The 27,440-nt window shown below is 37.8% G+C and overlaps 1 protein-coding gene across 2 annotated transcripts in view; it reads right to left on the minus strand.

Moving 5' to 3' along the window:
- Positions 1–27,440, minus strand: part of GALNTL6 (polypeptide N-acetylgalactosaminyltransferase like 6) — a 588,124-nt gene that overhangs the window by 92,726 nt on the left and 467,958 nt on the right. For both annotated transcript variants that reach the window (XM_081959155.1, XM_081959156.1), the window contains exons 6-7: positions 19,424–19,609; positions 17,214–17,397 (exon numbers count right to left, since the gene is read on the minus strand). In XM_081959155.1, coding sequence (XP_081815281.1) covers positions 17,214–17,397; positions 19,424–19,609 — 370 coding nt within the window. The remainder of the gene's footprint in view (positions 1–17,213; positions 17,398–19,423; positions 19,610–27,440) is intronic.

The raw sequence follows: 27,440 nt of genomic DNA on the forward strand, positions 1-27,440 counted from the left end.
AGTTTACAGCACTGCTGCGCACATGAAGGCCTGGTGATTATCATGTGTGCATGTGTGCCAGAAACCCCGAACAGCAACGGGCAAGGTTGCGCTTGTTGGGTGACATGGTTCTGTGTGCCACTTTGAGCACATGTGCCATAGGTTCGCCATCAATGCTAAAGATAAAGGCAGCCCCAAATATAGGCAGACAAGTTTGGAAAGAAGTCTCTAGGCAGAGACGTCTTAAAATTTTGCGAACTTATCAGGGAATTCATGGTTACATAATCCTGTCATGACGAACACTTCCTGTACAAAGCACCTATATCAGAAAACAAATGGGTGCAGCTTTCTCTTCGCAACTCTCATCCTCAGTGATACATTATCGCCACTGATCCTTCTTCCTTAAATGGCTGGTTGGATAAAATTTCAACCAATGTGTAAGGCTATCTATATTTTTTTGAAAAAAAAATTCTAAGAATGTTTCTGGAATCCAGAGGCATTTTGAAAATTAAAAGGTATAGCGGAATCTTGCATTTCACTCTGTAGCATGCCAACCTTCCATTCATTTATTATTTTTAATGTAATATTTTTTTTTAAAAAAAACATTTGATAGGATGAAAGAGACAAGGAGCCTGGAGGCACTCAACTAGAGGATGTTCATTAACATCATTATGCTTATCTCTGGATTAAATATTGGCTTTTCATGTATCTGCTGCTCTACTGTTCAGTATTTGTTAAGTCAGTGATGACTTAACATCATTGGAAAATATCTTCCAGCATTGCCAATCCAGCATTGGATTCCTAAAATACTAATTCGTAGAAACAAACAATAATTCCTAAAAGCAAAGGAGCAGATCTGATTTTCTAATTAACATGGTGTTTGAATGAAATTATACAAAGAGTTTCATTTTCAAAATGACTCTCATTTCATAAATATCTCCCCAACACTGTTCCAATTGCCCATTGGATAAGATCTGCACTAAGTCATTGACATCGTGTGTTGAAGTTTTTATCTAAGTCTTTCCTCAAAAAACTATACAATATTAATGTGAGAGTTATAAAATATGTATTCTGAAAATACAGCCTTCTGTCTTACTCCCTGCCAGTCCTAATTGTGCGTTGTCAAGGTAGAAGTTTAAGAATACTTGGAACCACTTAAAAATGCTTGTTATTAATAAGCATAGCAAGCTAAATGCAGTTCTTTCAAGTCTGAAAACATATTTAGGATGCTATGGCAAAGGGGGAAAAAGGCAAAATATTAATTTTAAGCTCCTTTAGATAGAATGGAGGGGAAATTCACCTAGTCACGGAGAAAAAAAAAACCATTGACAAATATTTATACTTTGTTTGTTATGCATGGTCCCTAACTATTTGCTCAGAAATCATTATAGATAGTCCTTAACTTACAACCATAATTCTGCCCAAAATTTATGTTGCTAAGTAAGAAATTTGTTAAGGGAGTCTTGTCCCATTTTACAATTTTTTTTGCCATATTTGTTAAGTGAATCACTGCAATTGTTATATGGATGTTAAGTGAATGTGATTTCCCCATTGACTTTTTTGTCAGAAGGTCACAAAAAGTGATCACATGACCCCAAGATACTGCACCTGTCATAGCTGTCAAGCATCTGGATGTAAATCACATGATATGGGATGCTGCAATTGTTATAACTGTGAAAAATGGTCATAAGTCACTTTTTTCAGTGCTGGTGTAACTTTGAATATCACTAAGTGAACTGTTGTAAGACAAGGACTACCTTTATTGAGATATAAAGTGGATAATGAATGTATTTTCATAACTATCGTTTATTACTGAAATGGTTGTGTATTTTACCATGCATCAATCTTATTGTGTTCTGTGAGTAGAACAGTAATTCATACTTTGCAATTGTTGGTAGGTTTTGAAGAAAAAAAAACTTGAGGTAGTTGGAAAGATTCATTCAGATAATTTATGAACTTATGGAATATCATATTCAAAGTTACAATACAATAATACAATAGTAGAGTTGGAAGGGACCTTGGAGGTCTTCTAGTCCAACCCCCTGCCTAGGCAGGAAACCCTATACCGTTTCAGACAAATAGCTATCCAACATTTTCTTAAAGACTTCCAGTGTTGGGGCATTCATAACTTCTGGGGGCAAGCTGTTCCACTGATTAATTGTTCTAACTGCCAGGAAATTTCTCCTCTGTTCTAAGTTGCTTCTCTCCTTGATTAGTTTCCACCCATTGCTTCTTGTTCTACCCTCAGGTGCCTTGGAGAATAGTTTGACTCCCTCTTCTTTGTGGCAACCCCTGAGATATTGGAACAATGCTATCATGTCTCCCCTAGTCCTTCTTTCTCTTAAGCTAAACATACCCAGTTCCTGCAACCGTTCCTCATATGTTTTAGTTTCCAGTCCCTTAATCATCTTTGTTGCTCTTTTTTGTATTTCTTTCTGAAATCAAAATATTATTAAAAAGAAAGAAAAGAAAGAAGAAAAGAAAGCCGAATATTATCAACAGTTCTATTTTCAAAAGCCCTGTAGTTCTTGATATCAAAACATAAATGGCTTGGAATGTCTGATTAGTTTTCCTAAACTAACCTTAGTTGTTGGAAATCATAGTCTAAATACATCTGGAAAGCAGCAATGTAGAAAAAATTTAAAACTGTAAATTTACTGGAACATTTTGTGGTTGAAGGCTGATGACATTTCCCTGTCTTTTTACAAGCAAGCTTTTTATCTGTCCCCTTATGCCACGTCTTGTTTTTACATTTTAATCCACATTTTATTCTGCTTTACAAGTGGCTTGCCCTCTCAGAGTTGGCAGGAGTGGTCTTGGTGGCTTTCTTTTTGTTTTGGTTGGGATGTTTATTGTTGGATTGTTGGATCCTTGATTGGGATATTGCTTACTTGATTGTTGATCTGATGTCCATCTTTGAGTTAATCTATGTTCATCTGGGTGCGGATTGCTGGTGGGGAGGTGTTTGGTCTTTTTGGCTTGTTGATCATCTCTTTTGCACAGTACATAGATATTGTTTATGTCTAAATGTCTATTGATAGCTAATTTGTCAGAGTGCCAGGCTTCTATAAATTCCCTAGTGTTTTTGGTCTAGGATGGTCAGAGTTTCCCAATTAAAACTATGTGAAATTAAAGGGTTTTCATCATGTCTTCTGACTGCTAGTTGGTGTTAATGGATGTATTCTGCCAGTCTTTTGCCTGTTTGTCTTACTCAGTGGTTGTTGCAGTCATTATGTTGTGACTCATGGTTTTTCTCTCCTGGGGCTGCTGAGTGATTTAGTTTACTTAGCATGTTTTGGAAGGATTTAGTTGGCTTGTGTGCTACACTGACTTCATGTGGTTGTAGTAGTCTGTTGGCTGTTTCTGAGATATTTGTGATGTATGGCAGTGCTATTCTTTTTAGTGCTTGTGTTGATTGTGCTGCATTAGATTGAGTGGTCAGGCATTTTATGATAAAGATATCCATGCATCTATTTTGTTGGATAGCCACAAAGTTTGGGTAATGAAATGTGTACAAGAAAACAATCCAGCTCAGAGATCACCAAGGACTTTTTATTCCTACATTTATTCCATGTTATTCTAGCTTACTTTGTACTTAATTTTACTTTATTTGCAATGTTATAGTTGTATCTGCTTATATTTTATGATTCATTTTCTAAAGGCAGAATACTGTAGCATTTGTCTGTCCCACAATTTTAATTATCCTTAACTATTTCCCCACTTCAGCTACTGATTTCAAAGCATTTCTTTATTTAGAAAATTTATAGCTTCTATATCACAAAAAAGTAAATCTAGGCATCTTTCAAGCAGAATATTTAAACACAATACAAAATACACACAAAACACAATATAAAAACAATTGGACCTAAAAAACCAACAAAAACAACAAAAACAAAGGAATAGAAACATAAAAGAACCCCAAGAGAGTGAGAGAACAACAAACGTTTAGCTTCACACAAGGTTCACTTTTATATTTTTTCTAGTCTTTTCCCACCTACTGTACCCTGCATTCATTTGCTTGGCTCAGTACTAGCTGGAGGCTGGTAGACATTGTTTATTTCTTTGCTGCCTTTTGAAGTCTTTAGCTGCTTTAGGTATTCCATTCTGCTGACCACCATTCTATATTCATCCTGTAAAAATCTTGGTTTACCAACACCTGGACTCTGGAAGACTCTCTGAATCTTCTAAGTTCTGGTAATGGCTGCTTCTAGTATCATTGTAACCAGTTTGGTATTGCTGCTCCTGATGATTGCTCACAGGTGGCTGGCACTTGATTGTCAGCTCCTCTTGCTAGAAACTGCTTCCCTTTGCTTACTTTGGCTTATTCTATTTCTTTATTCTATTTAGAAATCTAATTAATAATTTCAATTCCTTCTCCTCTTTTCTTCCTGTTCCTCTCTTTTCCTCCTTTGATTCTTCATTTCTTCTATCTTCCTCTTCCTTTTTCCTTAGCCATACCACTTCTTCAACTAACTCTCTTACTGGGCACATCAAATAAGACCCATTCTAAGATAGAGGGGATTTAATGAATAAATGTCCTTGGCAAATTTGTAATTAATTATTCTTTCCGAATAAAAAAAAAAATCACTGTGAATCTGTTTTTATATTACATTCATTTTTCTTGTCAGTAGGTGGGGATATAACCTCAGCAATGTGCTATTCAGCAGCATTTGATTTTTTACCCCTGTATTGGCCATCTGAAAATTAATTAAATCTAAACATTCTTTGCAGAAATTAGTTGAGAGGGGTAAATCTGCTTACTCTTTAAGTCAGGAGTAACAAATATTCTGACACAACATAGAGCCTTACTTTCTTATTTGAAGTAATTCTTCTAATTCACATGAAATATAGCACTAAATAGCTTAACGTTTAACAATATTAATATGATGTTATTAAAATTTATTTAGTGACCTTGTAAGGCGCCAGATAAGGTTAATCTTATTCTGAAAATGAATTTCAAACATTAATGACAGTAACACTGCATGCATAAATAGCTACAATTAGCAGGGGGTGGCATGGACAGGAGAAAGGAGGAATAAGGGGTGACTTTGCCTCATTCTTCTTTATGGAAGAAAGGAGGGTCGAGCTAAATGACTGTTTTAACTATTGAGTTCAGTTTGGGAGCAAGAGCTCTACTGCAGCTTTACCGAGCTTGCAATGGAGAGCACAGAGATAGAAAAGTCAGATAATTCTATACAAAGAATGCTGAAATAAGTTGTTGTAATCTTGAATCGATGGCATATAATGGGATTCCATAATAAGGAAAACACCTCTGTGAATATTGTCCAATTTGTTCAAATTTGCTCCTTGCTAATCCTGAATCTATAAATTTCATAAAGTTTTTTAGAATCTATCTATCTAGATCGGGGTGGGTATCCTATAACCTCAGGGCTGCCATAACTCCCAAGTCTGTTCAGACTGTAATTGCTATAATTGTTATAATGTCACAGTAGTTTCCCATCATTTTAAGGTGTAAACAAATGGAAATTGTAACATAAATCAAAAATACAATAGCTTATGTAAAAAGACCCTAATCCCTAGCCCAACAAACATGATCATTAATCACCAAAACATGTTCCTTTTCTATGTGAACATGGTAAAATATTGATACGCACAGATATCGTAAATGTGTGCAGAAGTGCACTGTGTGTTTTTCACTGGGCATAACGGAAGAGCATTTTACAAATGTATCATAAAACTCATACTTACCCATTCTCCGTCTACCAACTGCACTCACCAATCTGGATCCACATCCAAAAGCCACTTGAAATTCAAATACTATATCTAATCTTTTAACAAATTTCTGGTTTTCATCATATTACTATGGTAACTGAAAACTGTCTATTTTACTTAGTCCGATCACAGCATGGCCACAAATATAATCAGTTGGGCTATTTTCCTTGGAATGGGGGGAAAGTAATAATTTTTATCAATCTTGCTGTTATTATAGTTAATTTTCAATTCAGTTCACAGTCTGGGATTGGTAAAAATACTTCGAGTCCTAACCAAGGACTGAACAACAACTTCTTCATCTCCCGCTAATGCAACATCTTGTCTTATGTTGATAGGTCCAAATATTGCTCAGTAGTCTGTCACCACACCAAAGTCTCAATTATCTATGACCTCAGAAAACCAGCTTAGAAATTGTTTGCTCAATCCTAATGTTGCTCCTCAGGAGAATGCAATAGTTATAGTTCTTTACGTTCCACAGTTTGTCAATGTTCCATTTAGGTAATCCAGGAAGATTTCTAAATATCTCCTTAAGTCACTCTGTAAATTCAATCATAGATCCTGGCATTTAAAAGTCGCTTTCTTGATGTCCCTCAAGAAAGGGACATCATGACAAACATCTTGGCTGAATACATTCAAAAAGAAAAACAACAGATGGGGTGGGAACTGGATCTGGTCTATAGAGTGTACTCAGCATATGCTAGAACACATAACGTGCCCAGGGAGGTACATGTTAAATTTCTCAGAAAGACCACAAGAGATGAGATTCTGAGTGCACAAAGGGAGCAAGTGTTGAAATATCAGGATAGAGAAATAACCATTCTGAAACAGATCCCCAAGAAAGTGAGAGAGAAAAGAAAAAACTATTCGCAATTAGCGAAGAAGTTATACCAGAAGGGGGTGTGGTTCAGATGGCTGATGCCTGAAGGTATGTTAATATTCTGGGAGGACACAAGAGTTAGAATTAACACAACCACAGAGGCTCAGGCCTTTATGGAAAAAACAAAGCACTCCTAGATAAAACTGATGATCCTACACCAGATCTACAGAACACGGGAGGGGCCGGAGCGCTGCTGGCGGGGGGAGAAGGGGCAATACCAAGAAAACTCAGATCACAAAAATGAACAGGAAAATCTATATGATAAAAATTGATTGAAATTATTACCTGAATCTATATGCTGACAAAATATTGCTATTTAGTATTAAAGTTTATGTTAAAAAGAATATCATGAGTACGGGGGGAGGGGACACCTTCTACATTTGTAACTGCCAAAATTTGTAACTCATTCCACCACCCCTTTCCTTTCTTTTCCCTAAAAAAACCAATAAAACTTTGTTTATTAAAAAAAAAAAGTCGCTTTCTTTATGTGTCTTCCATAATCTCACATTTAAACCTCCAACAATCATGAAGTTGACATATATAGAACAGTAGATAGCACAGCAGTCCTCCAGGTATTATTTATTTCCACTTTTTCCCCTTTGTCTTATCAGTACTTCCCAAGGTTATAGGAGTTTAGTATATATTTCATTCACCAGTAGATGGCGCCTTCAGCTTAAATTTTAACGTTGCACAAAATCTAACATATTTATTTCAGTTTTTTTTTAAAAAATAGTCAATATTTAGACAAATAGTCCCAGCATTTTAGAATTCTTTACCAACATATCACCAATAAAGTTTAAAAATTTACTTCCTTTTCTTTCAGGTCTATAATTTTTTTCTCTGTAATTATTCACCACTTTGACAAGCATTTCAAAGAATCTCTTTTCCAAGGTTTATTTTCTTTGGGGTTAGGTTCTAGGTTTAAGAAAAATCAACTCACCTAGTTCCAATCACTGTCCATCTACACCACTCCAGCACATTCTTTGTTTCTTTGGCTGCCCCAGATTCATGGCAGCCATAATGGCTGCCTCTCCTTTTCATCATTGGATGGGAGGGAATCCCTGGGTTCAGCTGAAGAGCTGCCGCTCTTCATGACTGCAGAGTGCCCCTCTGCATCTTGAAGGGTGTCCTTTCTTTGTCATCCCTACAGGGTAACTTTAGCCACTTAGGGGGCCCTTCAATGAGGAGGATTTGGCGCAAGTTTAAGGAGTCTGGCTCCTCGTGTTTGATCTCGCCATGACATCAAATTGGAAGTCCAGACTATATAGGGCTGTTCTGAGTAGGCTGTTCCTTTGCAAAGTCAAAATATTTAGGTCTAATAAGTTCAAAATTCCCATATATCTTAGCAGCGCTTTTGAAGCAGCCCTTTGCTTCAAAAGTTCCTATTACTATTGGTACAACCATTGACTTCTTCCTCCATACTCGCTCAATGTCAATTTGGAAATTATGATTTTTTTAAAATCTTTCTCCACAAAATGACTTTTCAATTGAGGATAACTGCTAGGGAAAGCAGAGAACAGGAAATCTTTCTATATATTTTTCCTTTGTAAATCAATCTATTTAAAGATCCAAACCACATCAATTAAATAGGTAAATGCATAGAAATCATTTTGACCTAACCATTTCAAAAATATTTTTCTCACTTATATTTAGCAAAAAAAAAAAAAAAGGAGAAGAGTTCTTGGCAGGGTTTTTAAAAACCTTTTAAAGAAAGTAATCATTCTTTAAAAGAGGAAAACAGATTATATTTTCTCCATTGGAATATGTTCATTTTTTCCTTCCTCAAATTTTGAAGTCAAGGCACTTAAATCCGTATTCTGCTGACATATGGAATTGGTTGCCCAAGGAAACAGGCAAGCTGACCTTATGTTACTGATTTTATTTCCCTTATATTTTTGCATAAAATATTTAACTCAAATAGTCTGTAGTTTTTTAAAATTTTAAAGTAAAAGTATTCAAAGTAATTAATAAAACCTTAGTTAATCCTTTTTATTTATTATCAAAATATATCACCATATTTTAATCTATGTATTTATTTTATTAATCTCTAAATCGCCTAAATCTTAAAAAGAGTAGCCAAACAGCAAAATCATGAAGCCAATGCAGAAGTAGGAGCCACTGTTCCATAGGATCGGAGCTTCCTTAGGGAATACCCACTTTCAGTTCTCACTATAGTGAGAGTGAGAATTTAATGGAGACTTTTAGCAATGCATTCAATTGAGATAGATAGAAGTAATCTGAGAAAGATGTTTCATAGGTAGCCCTTCCCTATATGTATTATAGGGCTGTATAGATAGTAACCCACACTTAATTGCCTTTGGAAATATACCAGTAGATCGTGCAGCACTTACCGCAAAGGTATTACATGACATTAACTACATTTTCCTGTAAGCATATGAACCAGTTGAAGTGTTCTCCATGGCAGTGCTTTGTAGTTTATAGCACTTAAATGGAAGATAACTAGGCTACAAGCATGACTGCCTTTAGAATATCTTGTTCTAGAGTTGCAATTGATATACCAACTCAAGTTGGACAAAGAGCTACTTGTCCATAGCTTCTACTTGCTTTTCCAGTAGGGCCCCTAAACCCTGGAGTAGTCTGAACAGAAGCCTACTCAGAGCCAAAAATAGTATAATCCTAGAATCAGAAGGCAAACTTTTAATAAGGTAACTTGATATAAACCAACCAAACAATAATTTATTCACAACAACAGAATTTCAAAATTCAACGAAGTCATTCAATGCTGTCGGTATATTAGACTCCCCAAATTGTTGTTTTGCTTTTCCAATTGTGCTGGAGAATAATTTCTATTAGTGCCATTTGAAGATCAGTGGCTAGATAGATACTTTGACTCAAATAAACTGAAAACAGTACTTGGCTATCATTAATTTCCATCCATTTATTTTGTAGGAGGAGTAGCAGAACAGGGGAGTAAAGTTTAAAAGAGGGAGTCATCTGGAATCCCTACATAGTCGCAAGTAGACTAAGTCCAATCATCCTTTGGATTTTGTGGTCCCTTATCTAATTCTGAACAGATGTTTTTAGTTGAGAAGATTGCTGTGCATAGGCGGTTCAGCAATAAATCCGTTTACTTCAACCTACATGTGTAGATCTGGTCTTTTGAGCCTGACAATTTAGCTATCTTGTGCAGGAAAATGAAGTTCTATAAATGAAGTTCTATAAATGAAGTTAAACAGACTAATATTTATCACCTACAGCAGACTACCACTTAAGTGTACTGCTTTGGCATACATAAATTTGATCATTGAATACATGCAATGACCTCATTTGATACCAACTGCATGACAGACAAACGTATGCTCAAAATAGTTTCAAGAATGAAATGGAGCACCAAATTGACAGCTCTGGAAAGAAGCAATCTATCTGTTATTTAGAAAAGAGAAAAACATATGGAACTATGTATTGTGTTGTGGCCCAGCAGGAGCCGTTGGAGCTGCCACCAGACTCTGACAGCGAGGGTCCTTATGAGTCAGCTCTGGAGGATGTGGAGGACCCTCCGAGCAGGGATCAGAGAGGCTGGTTGGCCACCAGGAGGCGCCTGAGGCATGGAGCAGCGGTGAAAGCCAAAGGGAGTGTGCTCCTGACGTCATGCCTTGGAGCAGTGGGGAGGAGACCAAGGAGTGGTTTCTGGATGCCCGGCAATGGAGAGCTGATAGACGTAGAGAACAACTATGCAGTTACAAAAGATGATTGGACTCAGGTGATTGTAATCAGGCTCCTCTCATGGCTATTTAAGGAAGGACTTTCTGAAAGCTGTTTTTGCAGGAATCAACTTATCATTAGAGTTGGAGACGCTCTCAAATCTGTGTCATACCTCGGCAGGCTGGGTTGCTGCTAAGGTGTTATCTGTACCTGGATTGCTGCCAAGGTTTAAACTGTGTGTAAATAAAACATCTTGCAGAGACCTTGTTTCGGAGTGCTTTGGTATACGAGAAGGGGGGTCAGAACAGTATTGTACTATCAGAAACAGAAAATGAAGCAACTTCTTTTTCCTTTCATTTTATTTTGCAGCTTACAGCCAATGCGATAGCAGTTTCCTATTGAATGATAGGCTTTGACAAACTGCAGAAAACGTCTATGTTTTTCCTAACTCATCAGCCTTTTCTCTGAAGAGAGAAGGTCACAGTTATATTATAGAGATTTAAAAAACCTTTGTTTCTGCTGAAGCCTCTCTTCTACTGTCTATAAAATGTTTTTAAATGCTTAAAATAAACAAATACATATATTACATTCATTTATTATTTATTAATCAGATTCATACATCACTCATTTAAGTGACTCTCAGCAAGTAAAAATATTCATAAAATCCTAAAGAACTAGACACAATTAAAAAGATGAAGAAATGCCACTCATATGACATCACGAAATCTCCAGAACCGTAAAGCCTACAAACTTGAAATTTTGCACATATGTTCCTCTTGGCTTCTAGGTGCTTGCTAAGAAAGGATTTTTAGACACGACTATTAGATCATTAGTATTTCTTATATTATTATTAACACACTCTGATGCTAAGGAGTTAGATGTTCTACTCCCCCTCTCAACCTGAAAATACATCTGTTCCAACTGCCACTTGGGCGTGGCTAGCATGTGACTCATCTGGCTTGCAGACTGGGAGTTTGGAGAAGATCAATGGGGCCAGCCTGAGGGAGAGAAGAGGATAAGATAGGAGAGGAGAGGCTTCTGTGAAACAAGCCTGAGGGAGAAAAGGGGAGAGGAGAGGCTGATCATAACTACTCATTAATTTTCAAGCTGTAAGTGTCTATTTATCAAGCCCGATCAAGTTTTGTAGCAGAGTAGGGGTATTCAGCTAGTATGTAATATTTTGGCTTCATCCAGATGAAGCTCTTAGTATGTAATTATTTACTCATTCATAGAATTTTGCTAGAGTCGGGTGGGAAGAAAAAATAGTCCACCATTATCATTTTGTATTTATAACCCTAGCTTTCCCTACAGCTTCATTCATATATATTTTTTCTTTCTAAAAATCTTGTAAATAAGGTAAGATTTTAAGAGGTGGTAAAAGAAATCCTCTAGAAGATCTGAAAGTCTACTTTAAAGGTGTGTTCAACTGACTCTTGATCGGTCTTGAAAAACTGTGGCCTGGTTGGTTTAGGATTTAGAAAGACATCTGCCAGGTTACAAAAGAGATGACACAATTCTTTGAGAGGTGAACCTTTCTACATGTCTGCATATTTTTGCATCCTGATATGGGAAAGAATGTAGCCTGAACAGCAAAAATCCAAATGCACTTTTGCTTTTCTTCTGCAACTATTACTTTTGACCAGTTTACAAGAAAAGGAGAAAACCAATTCACTATCATTATGTTGGGCAGTAATCAAGAATCAGCCTGTAATTTGAATGATAATGTGGCTGGAAATACCACACTAAGTAGCAATTGCTATGTAAGGATAAGAAAAATGTCCAATTTCCCCCAAATCAAGTGTTTGTCAAAGCCTATCATTCAATAGGAAACTGCTATCGCATTGGCTGTAAGCTGCAAAATAAAATGAAAGGAAAAAGAAGTTGCTTCATTTTGAATATCCTGTGGTACAGGCATATAAATGTGATATATAACTGGTTAAAGTTATATGGAAAAATAGTGCTTTGTAGCGACACATATATGCTCTTACATTTTGTCCTGCTTACTCTGCACACAGTAAGTTTTTTTTAAAAAAATCAAATCCTGAATATATGTTCCTATCTCTTTTCATATTCATGTCACATCATAACTTAATGATATGTCTTCGTTCTTATTTTCAGCTAATTAATGATATTTAATTTTAAAATAAATTAAAATCAGAATTATCCATCCCCCAAATCAGTAATTTATTAGACTCTTTAAAGTTGAATTTGAAGAAGGTTAGTTGCTTTCATTTCAACTTTGCTGCGTGGCAATGGAAACCTCTTTCTGATTTCAGCTATTGTTGTGTTCACTTAGAAACATTACTGGTGAATGAGCAGTTTCAGGAGTCAGAATTATTCCATTTACTTTCATGGCCTAAATAAACAGCTGTAATGGGAAGCTGGAAGTGGAGGAGGGAAGGAGGGAAGAGAATGACAGAGGGAAGGAAGGAAGGAAGGAAGGAAGGAAGGAAGGAAGGAAGGAAGGAAGGAAGGAAGGAAGGAAGGAGAGAGATTTCTGATCTTCCCAATGGGAAAATTGGCAGGAAATTGAAAATCACTTTTGCTGCTTTTTTTGCCTATTTGTCTTCTATTTTTCTGTTTAGGTTACCTCTCTAAAATGATAACCCAACTGGTCATAGGTTGTCTAGTATATACTAATTTGAATACAATTATTTAGTGTACACATTTATATTATATTTTTATCAGAGAGTCTAATTTTTAACTCATCCCCAAGGCAAACAAATTAAAGGCACAAAAACAAAAAGGAGTACAGGCAGACAAACAGGCAAGATTTACCTTCCCTGTGAAACAAATGTATTTTAGATAATAAAAGCTTCACCAACTATCAAAAGGAAAAAAAAGTCATCACCTTTTGGCAATAAGAAATTCCCTCTTCTGAATAATATTTCTTCAACCTCTAACAAAACCGCTTGGGTGAAAAAGTCTGATTTTGATCAGCAAGAATGTACAAATGTTGAAACACTGCCACAAAACAAAACAAAACCATGATATTGATCCTTGCAAAAATAATTATATGCTTTTGGCAACACTGTAGAAATTTCAGAACAGATTCTTAAATAAAATATGTTTGGAATACATATAATAATATGAGCCAACTCTAAAAAGTACTCAGACGTTTGGAAAGATTATTGCTCCACCTCAGACTTAGTTTTTTGTTTGGTATGTATTAACCTAATTGTAGAACTGAGGTAGTGGTAGGAGTAATTTCAATTTCCAGAAGGGAAGGAACTGGTTGTCATGCTGTGTAAATAGAATTTCTATACTATGCTTAGAATGAAAATCCTACTTAGCTAGTATTATATTTTAAAAAAATCACACACACAGACACATATACACATGCCTGTGGCAAAAGAAAGCAAAGGAAGTACCAATAATCACAGACGCCTTGCATGTAAGGCCAAAACAAATGGAGCAGCACTTAATCATCACTGGCATTGACAAATTCAGCACCAGTCAATTGCAAAAGGAAGCTTTACTCAGAACAGCGTACGTTCTGCAACAATACCCCTAACATCATTAAACATCCACATCTACCTCCCAGGTCCATGGTATGTGGACAAAAATGCTAAATCCAGTCTGAACATCTGACACTCTCTTCCCCTCCCCCCCTCTCACACACACTGAATTGAATACTTTATTTGGCCAAGTATAATTAGACACAAAGAGTTTGTCTCTGGTGCAAATTCTCAGTCTATGCAAAGCAATAGAATGTACCGATAATGATAATCATCATCGTAATACCAATAAGAGTGGAGTAAAGAAGATAATAGAAGAATAAATATTAATACTACAGCCATACTACATGGGTAAATACACATAGACTTTAGACAGCGTTATGAAAACTAAGTCTTCAGCAGTGATGGCACAAGGGGAAAAAACTATTTGTGTGTCTTGTTTTGTCATGCAGTGCCCTACAGAATCGTTTCAAGGTGAGGAGTTGAAAACAGTTTATGTCCAGTATGTTAGGAGTCTGCAGATATCTTTTCAACTCTCTTGACCTGTGCAATATCCATGGGAGACATATTGATTGCAACTGTTTTTTCTGCAGTCCTAAATATCCAAACTACTGGGAGCGCCTTACCTCTGGAATGAGCTACCCCTGGAGCTTCGCATAATCCCTGACCTCTGGTCCTTCCAACGTGCCCTAAAAAGTTGGCTTTTCCAGCAAGTCAGCCTGGCCTGTTAATTTTATCTAATTTTTTAAATGTTAGTGTTATATTAATGGGGTTTGTTTTTTGGATTGTTTCTAATCTCCTTTTAACTTTTGTAATATGTGTTTTTTAATGCTGTACGCCGCCCTGAGTCCTTTGGGAGAAGGGCGGCATATAAATCCAATAAAACAAACAATATTATCCCTACCGGTTTCAGTGAACCAGCCCGAACCGGAGGATTTCACCCCTGGTACAAAACCTGAGGTAAGAACAAAGATCTTTATAACTATAGATGTCAGAGCAACCGGCCTTTATTCATTCAGTTCCCTCATGAAGGATTTCTTAGAAACTAGAATGATGGCAGAGCATTTGAATCAAGAAGGGGCATAGCACAATGATTTATTAAAAACTCATGTTAATATGGGGGCCAGTTGTTCAGCACAGGCTTTCAAGCAAGGAATCACTCTGATTCTGGTGTTTTTCTGACCATTCGTCTATGAAACAGACTCAGAAATCTTTTTCAAAGATCATCAGAGGTGTGGGGGCCCAGAGGAACAGAAATCGGTGTAAAACATTGACTACTGTTGGTGTATTTGAAGTGGGGTAAGTAACAGTCAATGACAGTTGCCTCCTCTTCCCATTTAGGTCATCTGCAGTTGACAATTCTCTTCAGGAATGGAGGGAGGTCTGCTGTAGCTAATGATGTTCTTCAGGCTTCACCACACAGTTGCAGATTCATTAGCCGAGAACATATTTCTCAGCTTTTCAGAGTGGCTTCCCTTTGCTACTCTGATTTCCCTTGTTGATATTCCTGGCCTGATCATACAAGGTCCTGCCTTCTTTCCTGTAGGCCTCCTTTTTGGCATAGCAAGGCTGCTTGAGCTTAGCTATAAACCAAGGCTTATTGTTGTTCTATATACACAAACTTTTTGTCCTCACAATGCTAACATATGATGTCACAGTCTCAATAAATTCATCTAAGTATATTGAAGCAGCTTGAAAAATACTCCAGTCCATGCAATCGGAACAACCTGTATCTTTTACTTTGCCTCCTCAGTACAGCTCTTCACTGTTCTTACCTCAGGTTTTGTACAAGGGATGAAATCCTCCTGGTTCGGGCCGGTTCACCCAAACTGGTAGGGATGATAGGCCATGGTTCTCCGAACTGGGGGTAAAAATCCCTGGTGGCCCCACACTCACCTGGTTGCCCGCTCACCGCTTCCGGCCACTCGGCGGTTTGCTTCTGGCCACTCGGTGGTTTGCTTCTGACCACTTGGCAGTTTGCTTCCGGCCCATGCACCCCACCCACCCCCTATATAAGATCCCTTTGCCATGCGGCCTAGCTACTTGGTTCGCCAACGCCTGCTCGATCAGAAGCCTTAATCAGAAGCCTCTCCTAGAAATCATCTAAGAAACCTCGCTGACGGCCAGTCACTCAAAAAGGTAAGCATTGCTAGTTGTGGCCTAGCATGCCCCACTGGGTCCCTAGGCTCCCCTGCCTGGCTAAGCCACCTGGCTAACTACCAACTTTCACCCCAGCCTCCAGCTTACTTACCTTCTCTCGTCAGACCGACTCCCGAGCTGCCTTGCTGTTAGAAGAACGCCGGACTTGCTGTTTGCCTGCTCAGATGCTTTTGAAATCCCTCAGCTTGCAGTCTGCAATCCATCTCTTCGGCTAGCAACTGAATCTGCCTGCCTGCCTGCCTTGTTCATTCAATTGGGTAAGTAAGTGGTTTTTTAAAAACTTTTTAAAAAAAGGTTACTTGGGTTTTTTTTTTAGGATTTCTTTTTTTTAAGGAAATAATAGCCATTTAAAATTTATAAAATTTTGTATTTTAAAAATTTGTGCAGCTTTCTGAGATATTGTGTGTTTCTGTAATGTTTCACACTCACTACATAAACCCCCAAAATCACACCAAGCTGTATGTGAGATTTTGTGCTTGTGATAGTTGGTTTTGTGAGTTCTCTGTGACTGAGTTTCCTGCTTGTTATTGCAGGGGACATTTTGTGTGCTTTTACATTGTGCATGAGTTGCACAATGTTGCATTGTGAGTAACTTGCACAATGTTGTGAGTCAGTTGTGTTGACTTTGTGAAGACCAGGGAAGGACTTATTGTGAACCATGCAATATTAGTGATAAAATGCTGGTTTATTTGAACTTATTCACAATCAGTTGTGTATCACCTAAGCCAGTTTTCTCTACTGGTTAAGGCACCGGGCTCGAAAGTGGAAGATCATGAATTCAAAACCTATGTTAGCTATGAAAAATTGCTGAGCTTAAGCCAGTCACTCTCTCTCATCCCCTCTGACAAGGTTCTTATGGCAAAACTACGCGCAGGAGATTGTGTTGGATATATTTGCTGCTTTGAGTTATTTGTAAAAATAATAAACGTGGGTCACAAATAAATAAAAAATAACAAGATGTATCTAATAGCAACACAATAAATAGTAATGCCTTAGCTAGATGAGAGCAAATTGAAGTTTGAGTATCAGTTGTGTTAATCTCTAGCAAACAAGTAATCAAATAAAGTCTCCTTAAAGACTATTTTGGGTAATAGGAATCAACACAGATAAATTTATTTCCTATTATCTACTATTTTTCCCCTGTTAATGACCAGATTTCTTCCTGATCAAACTACAGTGCTAGAGGCATTCCTATGGATCCCTTCATCCACCCTTTGATTTTTCTCTCCATGGCTCCTGCATGTTACTAGTTTTAATAAAACTGTACAATCTGAGCCTAATTTGCTCCAAGGTCCCATCATCCGTACTATTTCCTTTTCATGTTCAGTGCAATGACTACTTACTCAAAAGGGTCACTGGGATCAGTCCTTTGGAGCTCCAGTGGAATTGGTATTCTTTTGTAATACATTTCCCAGTCAAAAGCTCCACGCATGGCATCCCCCGCTTGTGCCTCATACCCAAAGTGATTGTGGTCAATGACATCGATCATAGGACACACAATAGTTTTATGGTTCAGTGCAATCTGGTCTGAAATATGAAAACAGAAAATACAAAAACAGCAAGACAATCAAGCCATTTATCACCTTACAAAAAAAAAAAAAAGTCCTCGGGCTTCTTCCCTCTTCCTCTGCTTTACTATTTTTTGAATTGGAAGATTGCTTAGGCAAGTCCCCATGGCCCTAGAAGCATTTCAGTTTTCATATCTTCATCCAGGCTCAGTCTTGTCTGGGCTTGAAGTACTTGCACAATGATTAGAAGCAATTATACTTCTTCAAAGAGAGAAGCATCCCAGTGAGACCATCAAAGCCAAGCCATGTGTATCTTTGTCATTGCACTGCTCTATGCTGTCCCCAGTCTGTCGCATAAGGAGCCAACAAGGATGCTCAGAAAGAAAAAAATGAATGGAAAAATGTTCATTTGAGGTTTGTGTACAATATTCACAAAGAAAACTCTGCTTCTTGTTATTGAAATATAGGCTTTACTGTAACCCAGTACTTGAAAGGCAGGGATCTTACAGTCCATTACACTTTTATATACCCCGTAATACTATTTTATGTCTGAATTAATCTACAAAAAATAACTAGCAAAAAGAAGTTCCAAAATTTTAGAGTACTTATTTTATATCACAATATGAATGGCATAAAGGGTATTAAGATGAATCCCAAGTTATACTGGATTCTTAAGCTGACTTTGTCTGACTCATCAGGTGACTACCATATATATATAAAGACATCTTCTTATCTGGTATGATCTGACATTGTCAGCACACTTTGGGTCATTTAGTTTAAGCAATGTTATCCTGTGGAGCTCAGGAAACATGCCTTCTCTTTTGGGCCTGCCTATAGAACCGCATTTTTCTTGAGATTTGGTTAGGCGTGAGACAGTCTGCCTTTAGAATTTAAATACCTGTTCTGTCCACATAACCATCTCAGGCATTGGGTTTTGGAGTTGTGTGACTTATTGAATGAGGATTCCGCCTCACCAGCATTTAAATAATTGTATGTATTGCTGCTTTGCTTTATGAATGCACGAGTCAATGTTTCTGAGCATTACAAAAAAACAGATTCTTTCTGCCTTTCCTTAATGGCAGTAAATCTAATAGAGAAGGTTTTCAGTGTCCAAATGGAGTATTGAGGAAGGAGAGGCAATGAGTACAGGAAGTTGAACAGGACAGAAACATGTACTTGTATGACTGACAAGGTTGGAAGAAATTACGCTTAATTTTGCTGCTGCTGCAGTGACAGTATCGAAGAAGCAGTTACAATATTACCTGCTTTCCTTTCTCCTGCTCACCATCAATTGCTGGTCTGAGATAAGAGGCTGACACCTGAATTTTTTTCTTTGGCAGCTCCATCTAGAATATTTGCCTTAGGTCTCAGAGAGATTTACTTATGCCTCTGCTTTTCCCCATTTTTGCAGTTTCCCATTATTGTGTGGAAATGCTTTCTTCTCATCTATGACCCAGTAGAAAACTACCTTGAAATTTGGTGCCTCTATTGTCAATCCCTATCCTGCTTCAATTGTTTCTGTTTCAAGTCACTGATTTCCTTCAAAGGCAAGAAGTGACAAAACCTAATCACAACTTGAGGAATGTTTTGTACAGTGTCAGAATTAGAAGGAAAAAAAAACCGTTTATACAAGTAGAGCTAAGGACAGCTAAAGCCTATCTTACTTCATGGATTGAAGTGAGATCATGATAAAATCACAGGTGTGCAATGAAAAATGATATTCCAGAAAATGGCTGTGCTGCAGTTACCTGCAAGTGGAGAAAGCACTGTATTTGCAAAACATGTTCCATTCAAATTTTGTTTCTTCACAACATAGAATATGTATTACCACTCTCAGCTATGGATCTACCAAATCCTAATATCTATAAACATTGTTTTTAGGAATCACACTCAGATCAAAACATTTGGTTGCATAATGAATCTTTCTGTGTCTATCTATCTGACATTGTATACAGTTATCATTTCAAAAGCGATAGAAGAGGTGAAGAAAGAATCAATGGCAAACATAATGTAATATTCAGATTAAGGTACTTTATGCTACTTACTTAATAAAGGAGGTAGCCAGTTCACATTAACTTCACAGTGTGAATCTAGAAAAGTCAATACTTCTCCTTTAGCTATTGAAGCTCCAAGTAATCTGGTGCGAATAAGTCCTTCCCGCTTCTTGGTACGCACAATTCTCACTTTGTCAATATGAGCCATATATTCCTCCAGTTTCTCTTTTAAATGTTCTAGAAAAGATATGGATAAGAATATGGAAGAATAGTTAGGAAGGGATGACTCAAGAATATATGATCCTTTTCATTAATAGCATTCACATTCACTTTGCTTTTTTTCCCAGAGCTCCTCAATATTTGCCAAACTCTGAGGCGCTTCATAAATTGCAAATATTCTTTATATAAATACACAAAAAGAAGCAACTGACATTTTAAACCCCTTCATAGCACATTCATTGTTGGCAAACTTCCATCCTGCATAGAATCATAGTCATAATGACCACAAGATGCTCATCAACACTCCAGAGCCTGCTGTCCAAGGCCAAATGAACATTCTGGCATATGTTTCTGTAAATTTTGCCCCTTCTAAATGAGTCTACTAGCCATTAATTATGTAAAAATAGGCATAGTATGAATGTGTATTTATTTCCATTTATATAGTCAAATCACCATTAATGAAGGTGTAAGTTCAAATCAACTTTGAAGCAACTTCAAAAATTAGATACAATTTTTCAGCAAATAAAACAATTGCTAAGGCTTTATTAATAGTAATTAGCTATACACCCCTTCTCCTTTCAATTCCTCTAGTTGACATTAGGAAGAACGACAATCAGAACAGGCATCAGAAAAACACAGAGACCGTGAGTTCTAGGGTGCCTTAGATATAAAGTCAGCTACTTTACTTTCTCTAAGCCTTCGGAAGGAGGCAATGACAAATCACTTCTCAGTCAGAATATTCAATTAGAATTGAATGGGAAGGGACCTTGGAAGTCTTCTAGTCCAACCCTCTACTCAAGCAGGAGACGCTATATCATTTCAGATAGATGGCTGTCTAGTCTTTTCTTAAAAAAACCCAGTGACGAAACACCTATAACATCCGAAGGCAAGCTCTACCACTGGTTAATTGTCCTCACTGTTAGGAAATTTCACCTTAATTCCAGGTTGCTTCTCCCCTTGATTAGTTTCCATCCATTGTTTTTTTTTTGCCTTTCCTTCTTGTGCTTTAGAAAATAAGTTGACCCCCTTCTTCTTTGTGGCAGCCTTTCAAAATCTGGAATACTCCTATCATGTCCCCCTAGTTCTTTTTACCCTCTAGGCTGGCCATACCCAATCCCTGCAGCCATTCTTCATATGTCTTTGTCTCCAGGCCCCTAATCATCTTAGTTGTTTTTCTTTGCACTTTTTTTAAAAGTCTCAACATCTTTTTGATAATGTGGTAATCAAAACTGGATGCCATATTCCAGGTGTGGTCTTATAAAGCGGCACCAATACTTCATGTGATTCTTTTATACAACCAAGGATTGTATTAGCTTTTTTTGTATTAGCTGTGCTGTACACTACTGGCTCATGTTTAAGTGATCGTCTCCAAGGTCTCTTTCATCATTACTGTTTTTGAGCTAGGTTTTGCCTAATCCGAACTTGTACCTTTGGTTTTTCCTGCCTAGTTGTAAAACCTTGCTTTTCTCCACATTAAAATTCATTTTGTTGCATAGGGTCCATTGTTCAAGTTTGTCAATATCTTTTTGGATCCTGAGTTTGTCTTCTGGGGTTCTGGCTATTCCTGCCAGCTTAGTGTCATCTGCAAATTTGATGAGTTCCCCTTCTATTCCCTCATTTATGAAGATATTGAAGAGTACTGGGCCTAAGACAGAGCCTTGTGGTACCCCACTGCTTACTTCTCTCCATGTGGATGTAGTATCATTAAGGACTATTCATTGAGTATGGTTTGTTAGCCAATTACAAAACTAAAAACCTGCAGGAATTTGTTTTGATAGAGTCTGAAAATTGGACATGATTGTACAGAAGAGGAAAAAAAATGGTCTGCATATGTGTCTTTTTCTGAAACCAATGTATTATATCTTTGGTATATGAAGAAAAACAAATATAATATTGGTTTCATAAAGTATGTCACTCCACCAAATTAATCATTCTAATACAGTGATTCCCAAAGTGTGCGCCGCAGCTCCCTGGGGAGCCGCGCTATCATCATAAGGGTGCCGCGAAGCCGGGCGCCCGCTTCCCTCCCTCCTCTCGGGCTTTGGAGGGAAGCTTCTGCAAAAGCCCGGGCATGACAAGTCTCCCAGGCTGAAATTTGCCGAGCTGTACGCGCGCGCCTGTTTTCCACGGTGTGGAGCAGCGGCGAGATTCTGGGTGTGGAGCAGCGGCGAGATTCTGGGCGGCGAGCTCCTATCCGGGGGGCATCAGTGGGGGGGGGCAGGGTCCCCCTCGCGTTCCTCATCTTCCCGGATGGCCCCTGGAATCATCGCTCGCCGCGCAGAATCTCGCCGCTGCTCCACGCCGTGGAAAACAGGCGCGCGCGTACAGCTCGGCAAATTAAAGCCTGGGAGACTTGTTGCCACTCGCTGCAGAAGCTCCCTCCGAAGCGTTCCGAGGGAGGGCTGTAAACTTCCCTCCAAAGTCTTGGGAAGTTCTGAGGAGCCCCCCAAGGCAAAACGCCGCTGCCAGGTAGCTAAAAGTACGTCTCTGATTTGTCTCTGATTCGTCTCTGTCAGTCTCTCTCTGATTCCCTCTCTCACTCCCTCTCTCTGTTCCTCTGTCTGTCTGTCTGTCTGTCTCACTCACACACACACACACACTGTGGTGACCACAGTGTGTGTGTGTGTGAGTGAGACAGACAGACAGACAGAGGAACAGAGAGAGGGAGTGAGGGAGGGAATCAGAGAGAGACTGACAGACAGACAGACACACACACACACACACACACACACACAGAGGGGGAGGGAGGGAGAGAAAGATAGACAGACAGAGAGAGACACACACAGAGTGAGTGATTAAGTGAATGAGTGAGAGACAGACACACCCACATATACAGAGTGACAGAGAGAGAGGAAGGGAGGGGAGAGAGACAGGGAGACACACACACACACACAGAGAGAGAGAGAGAGAGACAGAGGGGGAGGGAGGGAGAGAAAGATAGACAGAGACACACACAGAGTGAGTGATTAAGTGAATGAGTGAGAGACAGACACACCCACACACACAGAGTGACAGAGATGGGGGAAGGAGGAGAGAGAGACAGAGATACAGAGAGAGAGAGAGACAGATAGACACCCAGAGAAAATGACAGAGGGAGACAGAGAGGGAGGGAGGGAGAGAGAGACAAAGAGCCAGAGAGAGAGAGAGAAAGAAAAAGAAAAAAAGAAAGAAAGTGGGAGAGAGAGATGAAAGAAAGAAAGAAAAACAACATATGACCACAATTGAGCCCAAAATTTTGGTTGCTAAGCAAGAGCGGCTCTCCAAATAAATTTCAATCGTGGTTTTGGCGAGATTTGGCTCAGTTGAAAAAAAAGGTTGCCCACCACTGGGCTAGTGTGGTGGTTAAGTTACTTTTCAAAAGCTATTTTTCTGATCCAAGATTTGAGAAGTCGTGCAGCGAACAACAAGCCCATCCATCCCATTAATAATTTTAAATCATTAAACGATGTTCAATAAATTGTGAATTTAAAGCTCGTGTTTAATTTATTTTTCAATTAACCTAACCTTAACAAACTAAAAAGTAGATTTCCAAATCCTTAAAAAGTCAAAAATTAAAAAAAATCGGATGTACCTATTAAGGGAGCCGCGGAAAAAATCCGAAGTGTTATGGGAGCCGCAAACCGAAAAAGATTGGGAACCTCTGTTCTAATATCAATTTATGTGTCTCCAATTATGAATACATCTTGTGGATTTGGGGGTCAGGTAGCATCAAATCAAAATAGTAATAATAATAGTAATAATAGAGAGCCAATGTGGTGTCTTAGGCAGCAGGCTAGAAAGCAGGAGACCATGAGTTCAAGTCCTGCCTTACCCAGGGCCTGTCACTCTCTCTCAGCAGAAGTCACCTCACAGGGTTCTTATGGGAAAAATAGGAGGAGGAAGCTGTGTTGGTTACGTTTGCCACCTTGAGTTATTTGTAAAAATAATAAAAGGTGGGATATAATAAACAAATGAATCTCAAGTTTTGTCCTTGCCTACTATGTGGATCCTAGAAAGATCACATAAGATTTTTTTCCTGCCATAGTTCCAAGGATATTATTTAGCCACCAATAAAGGTTTCTCTTGAAATCTACATAGAATACTGTATGGAATGCAGTAAATGGTAATGGAAGATCAGATAATTATTTTGTAGAGTTCATGACTGGGAGCCAAAAATTAAAGTTTTGTTCCTTATCTGCCATGATCTGAATATTACTCAGACTTCCTTGCAGCTGCTATTTTCCTAATAAAATTGTGTACATTAATTAAGCATACTATTTCATGTGGCAAAAATCCACCCAATCTTATTTTTCTTTTTGCTGCCCTCTAGCAGTATACATTTTTGCAGCCCAGATATGATAAGCCTAATATTAATTTCATTAATACAATCAACTTAATTAATCTGACATCCACCAAGAAAATGAACTTGCATAAAACCAGAAGGATGCCCAGTTTTGACCCTATGAGCAAAATTAGATATGGCACTAAGCTAAGCTACCTCCAGATAAACATCTGATAAAAATAATAATTAGTTCTTTGCTAGCATTTAGTGATTATCAGGATTTTCCCAACTCAAATTTAACAGCCTTATTTTAAGAAGCAACATTTCTTACTCCAGTCAAAAACTAAGAACAAATAAAATTAAGCTCACATTCAGATTTTCACTATAGCAGTAAGGATGGTGGGAAGCCTTTAATTTTCTGCCCTTATCTCATCACCAGAAATTATCTAGTGACACTGTTAAAGGTTATCTATATCTGAATCAGAAGAACTACATTTAGGTGTAGTTTTGTGACTTTTACAGACAAAATAATTTGTCTTGTTTATAGTCAACTGTCAGCTGGCCAGAGATTGTGAATTGGGATTGTTGAAACCTTGCAAGGTCATCTGAGAATCTGTGGACTGAGAAAGTAAACAAGATTCTCTTTGTCCTCTGTGGACTCAAAAGTAATTCTTGATTCAGGCATTTAGGACAATTCATTCCATTTTTTTTGTGGGCGGTGGGGAGGGGAGATTGTTGAGATTTTGATAGGCAGCAACTACCGAGAACCCACACAGGTCAATTCTATGTGAGGGATTAAGGGACAACTGTACCTCAGATTCAGCAAGGAATGTGATGGAAATCTTGATTATGTACACTATTGTATTATGCTCAGTGATACTACTTTTCATTATATTCATTGTTTCTTTCATAACAGTTATTCATTGTTTTTTACTGTGGCTTTTAATTTACATAAATACATTTATTTATTCATCATATTAGTTCATATTAATTTTTTATCATATGATCATGTGGACTTTGGATTCATATAATTGTCAGCTGCCCAGTGTCTTTGATTGGGGAGACACACAAAATTTTCATCAATAAATAATTAATTTCCCTCAAATAATTCCAGGATTTATACTAACAGGTTTCCAATTACAAAATTATCTGCCATACTAACCTATTGCATGCAAATAAACTAGTCAGTATCCTTGCATGCAAATAATATCATATCTATTGCATGCCAACAAACTAGTCACTATATTCAAAATAGAAATTTAGATAATTTCTCAATGTCAAAGCACAAAGAAATGTGATATTATTTCAGATTTATATTACAAAAATTATAAGATTTCTATAAAACGGTGTTATGCATTATTGAAAAAGTCCACTAAAATAACTATAATATATTTAGGATGCATGCAACCTGGTAATTTATTGTCACTGGATTCCGTTCTGGAATACTTGCTGTGACACTGGAGCATTCATCTCAGATAGGTTTTTTTATATGGTAAGATATTGCATACATTCCAATTTTAGACAGAGGACTGAGAGGAAAGAATTTGGTTATGTTTATTTATTTTTTCTTCTGCAAATAATGGTATAGTCAAGTGTAGACACCAGTATAATTTTTGATAAAAATGGGGAGTCAGTTCTTAATTTAATTTTTTTTTTAAAAAAAAGCATTCTTTTCTTCATGCCATTTACTAAACATGGTGATACAATCATAGAGCAGATATATGCCAAGAATATGCCAGGTAGGAGTTGGCAGAGGAACAGACAAATACAATGATATGCAGGAACAGGAGCTTTATAGGTTGTCAGTGGCTTGACAAGCAATGATAAAGGATAGCATTATGGTTTCCCTAGTGATAGTCTACAAACAAATTCTCTATTGTAATTCTGTGTGTCTTTTTTATCTTCATTTAAAGTAAAGAGAAATTTACAGAAAGAATAGCAAACAGGCCATTCCTTTCCCTGTCCTGATAATGAAGAGGAACTTGGCAGAATGGTTAAAGGTATGCTTCAATCAAGGCTGCCAACTTCCTTGGCCTATTTTTTAAAGTTGCCAACTTTTTCAGACATATTTCACACTCTGTGCCAAAATACTTCAAACAGCTCAATTCTGTGACAATGAAAATTGCATCTGTTGATTTTCTGTCTCTCACATAGGTAGTGGGATCATTAGGTAAGGGACTGAAAATAAAACGGCCACCTCATGATGAACTTGTACTTGGAATACCGTGTCTAGTTGGGTTGCCTCATTTGAAAAAAGAATATAATGAAACTTGGAGCAGTACAATAGATGGAAACCAAGCAGTCAGGGACTCAAAATTCTTTCCTATGTGAAAAGACTAGAATTGCTCTTCTGAAAAAAAAAAGATGATTGGAAAGGGATCATGATTGATGATAAAATAATGATTGATAAAAGAAAGTGGTCAGAACATGATTTTTCTCCCGTTCTCGAAACATTATGACAAGTGGTAATAAGAGAAAATTGACTGGGAAGAGATTTAAAACAGAAAGAAGAAAACACTGCCAATTAAGCTATGGATTTAATTGCTGAAGGACATAGTGATGGTCACTAGCTCAGATAGCATTAAAAGAGAATTGGATAAATTAGTGGAGGGCAGTTCTGTTGAGAGCTATTACCTCCACATTGGGAGCAATTCCCTTGCAAACCATTTCAGGGAAACAATGGCGGAAGGAGTATGTCTCCATCTTCTGCTTGCAAGCACTTCAGGGACATCTGGATAGCAACAATGAAAACAAAAGATTGAACTATTAGAATAGTAGGGTTACTCTTATGTTTAAAATCAGATGGCTACTGACAGAAGATTGGATGCAACTGCATCTGAACACAAATTTCTGCATGTCCCCATCTGTACAGAGTAGGACAAAAGCAGAAAATAAAAATATTGGTTGATGCTTTGCAATACTTAGTTCAAAATGAAAAAAGAGACCTTTAAATGATATAAAGAAAATTAGATCCATTGTATGTATGTTCAACAAAGGTGAAGGTTTATGAGTTCTAAGCCATGAAGTATTTAAAATCAACAGGAGACAGATTTCCTACAAGTAGAGAGTTAACAAAAACTTCCTTTACAGCCTTGTTCTTTAGCCTTTCATTTCTGTTTTAGGAAGTCAGAAATTATGAGTGCAAGGGTATTCTCTTATTTGTTTTTCTTAGATAGACTGGAATACTTAATACAACTGGATTTTTTTCTAACTGAGAAACAGAGCGGTCATAATGGCCTTGGCAGGTGGTCAACAGTTTGAAGCCAAGACTGTTTAAAAGATTCTACTACAGTTGTGGGTTCCAGATCCCGTTGCAACTGGTACAGTTGCAACGGGGCCTGGCGTCCACATGTGTCCTTACCTCATGCAATGCCTCCGTGAGCTTCTGTGACCCTCCAGCTGCTCGGTGGAGCATTGTGCAGGTGCCATGCGCTCTGTGCATGAGTGTGGAAGCACCGAAGAGCTCAAATACAGGTAAGGGGCTCAGGAGGGCTGGTGGGCCCTGGAGTGTACCGCTTGCAACCCTCCAGTGCTCTACTATATAAACTCTCCATATAAACTTTCCAAGCTCAAAGATCAATTACATGT

The sequence above is a fragment of the Natrix helvetica genome (assembly GCF_964273705.1).
Source record: "Natrix helvetica genome assembly, chromosome: 7".
In the NCBI taxonomy this organism is placed as follows: domain Eukaryota; kingdom Metazoa; phylum Chordata; class Lepidosauria; order Squamata; family Natricidae; genus Natrix; species Natrix helvetica.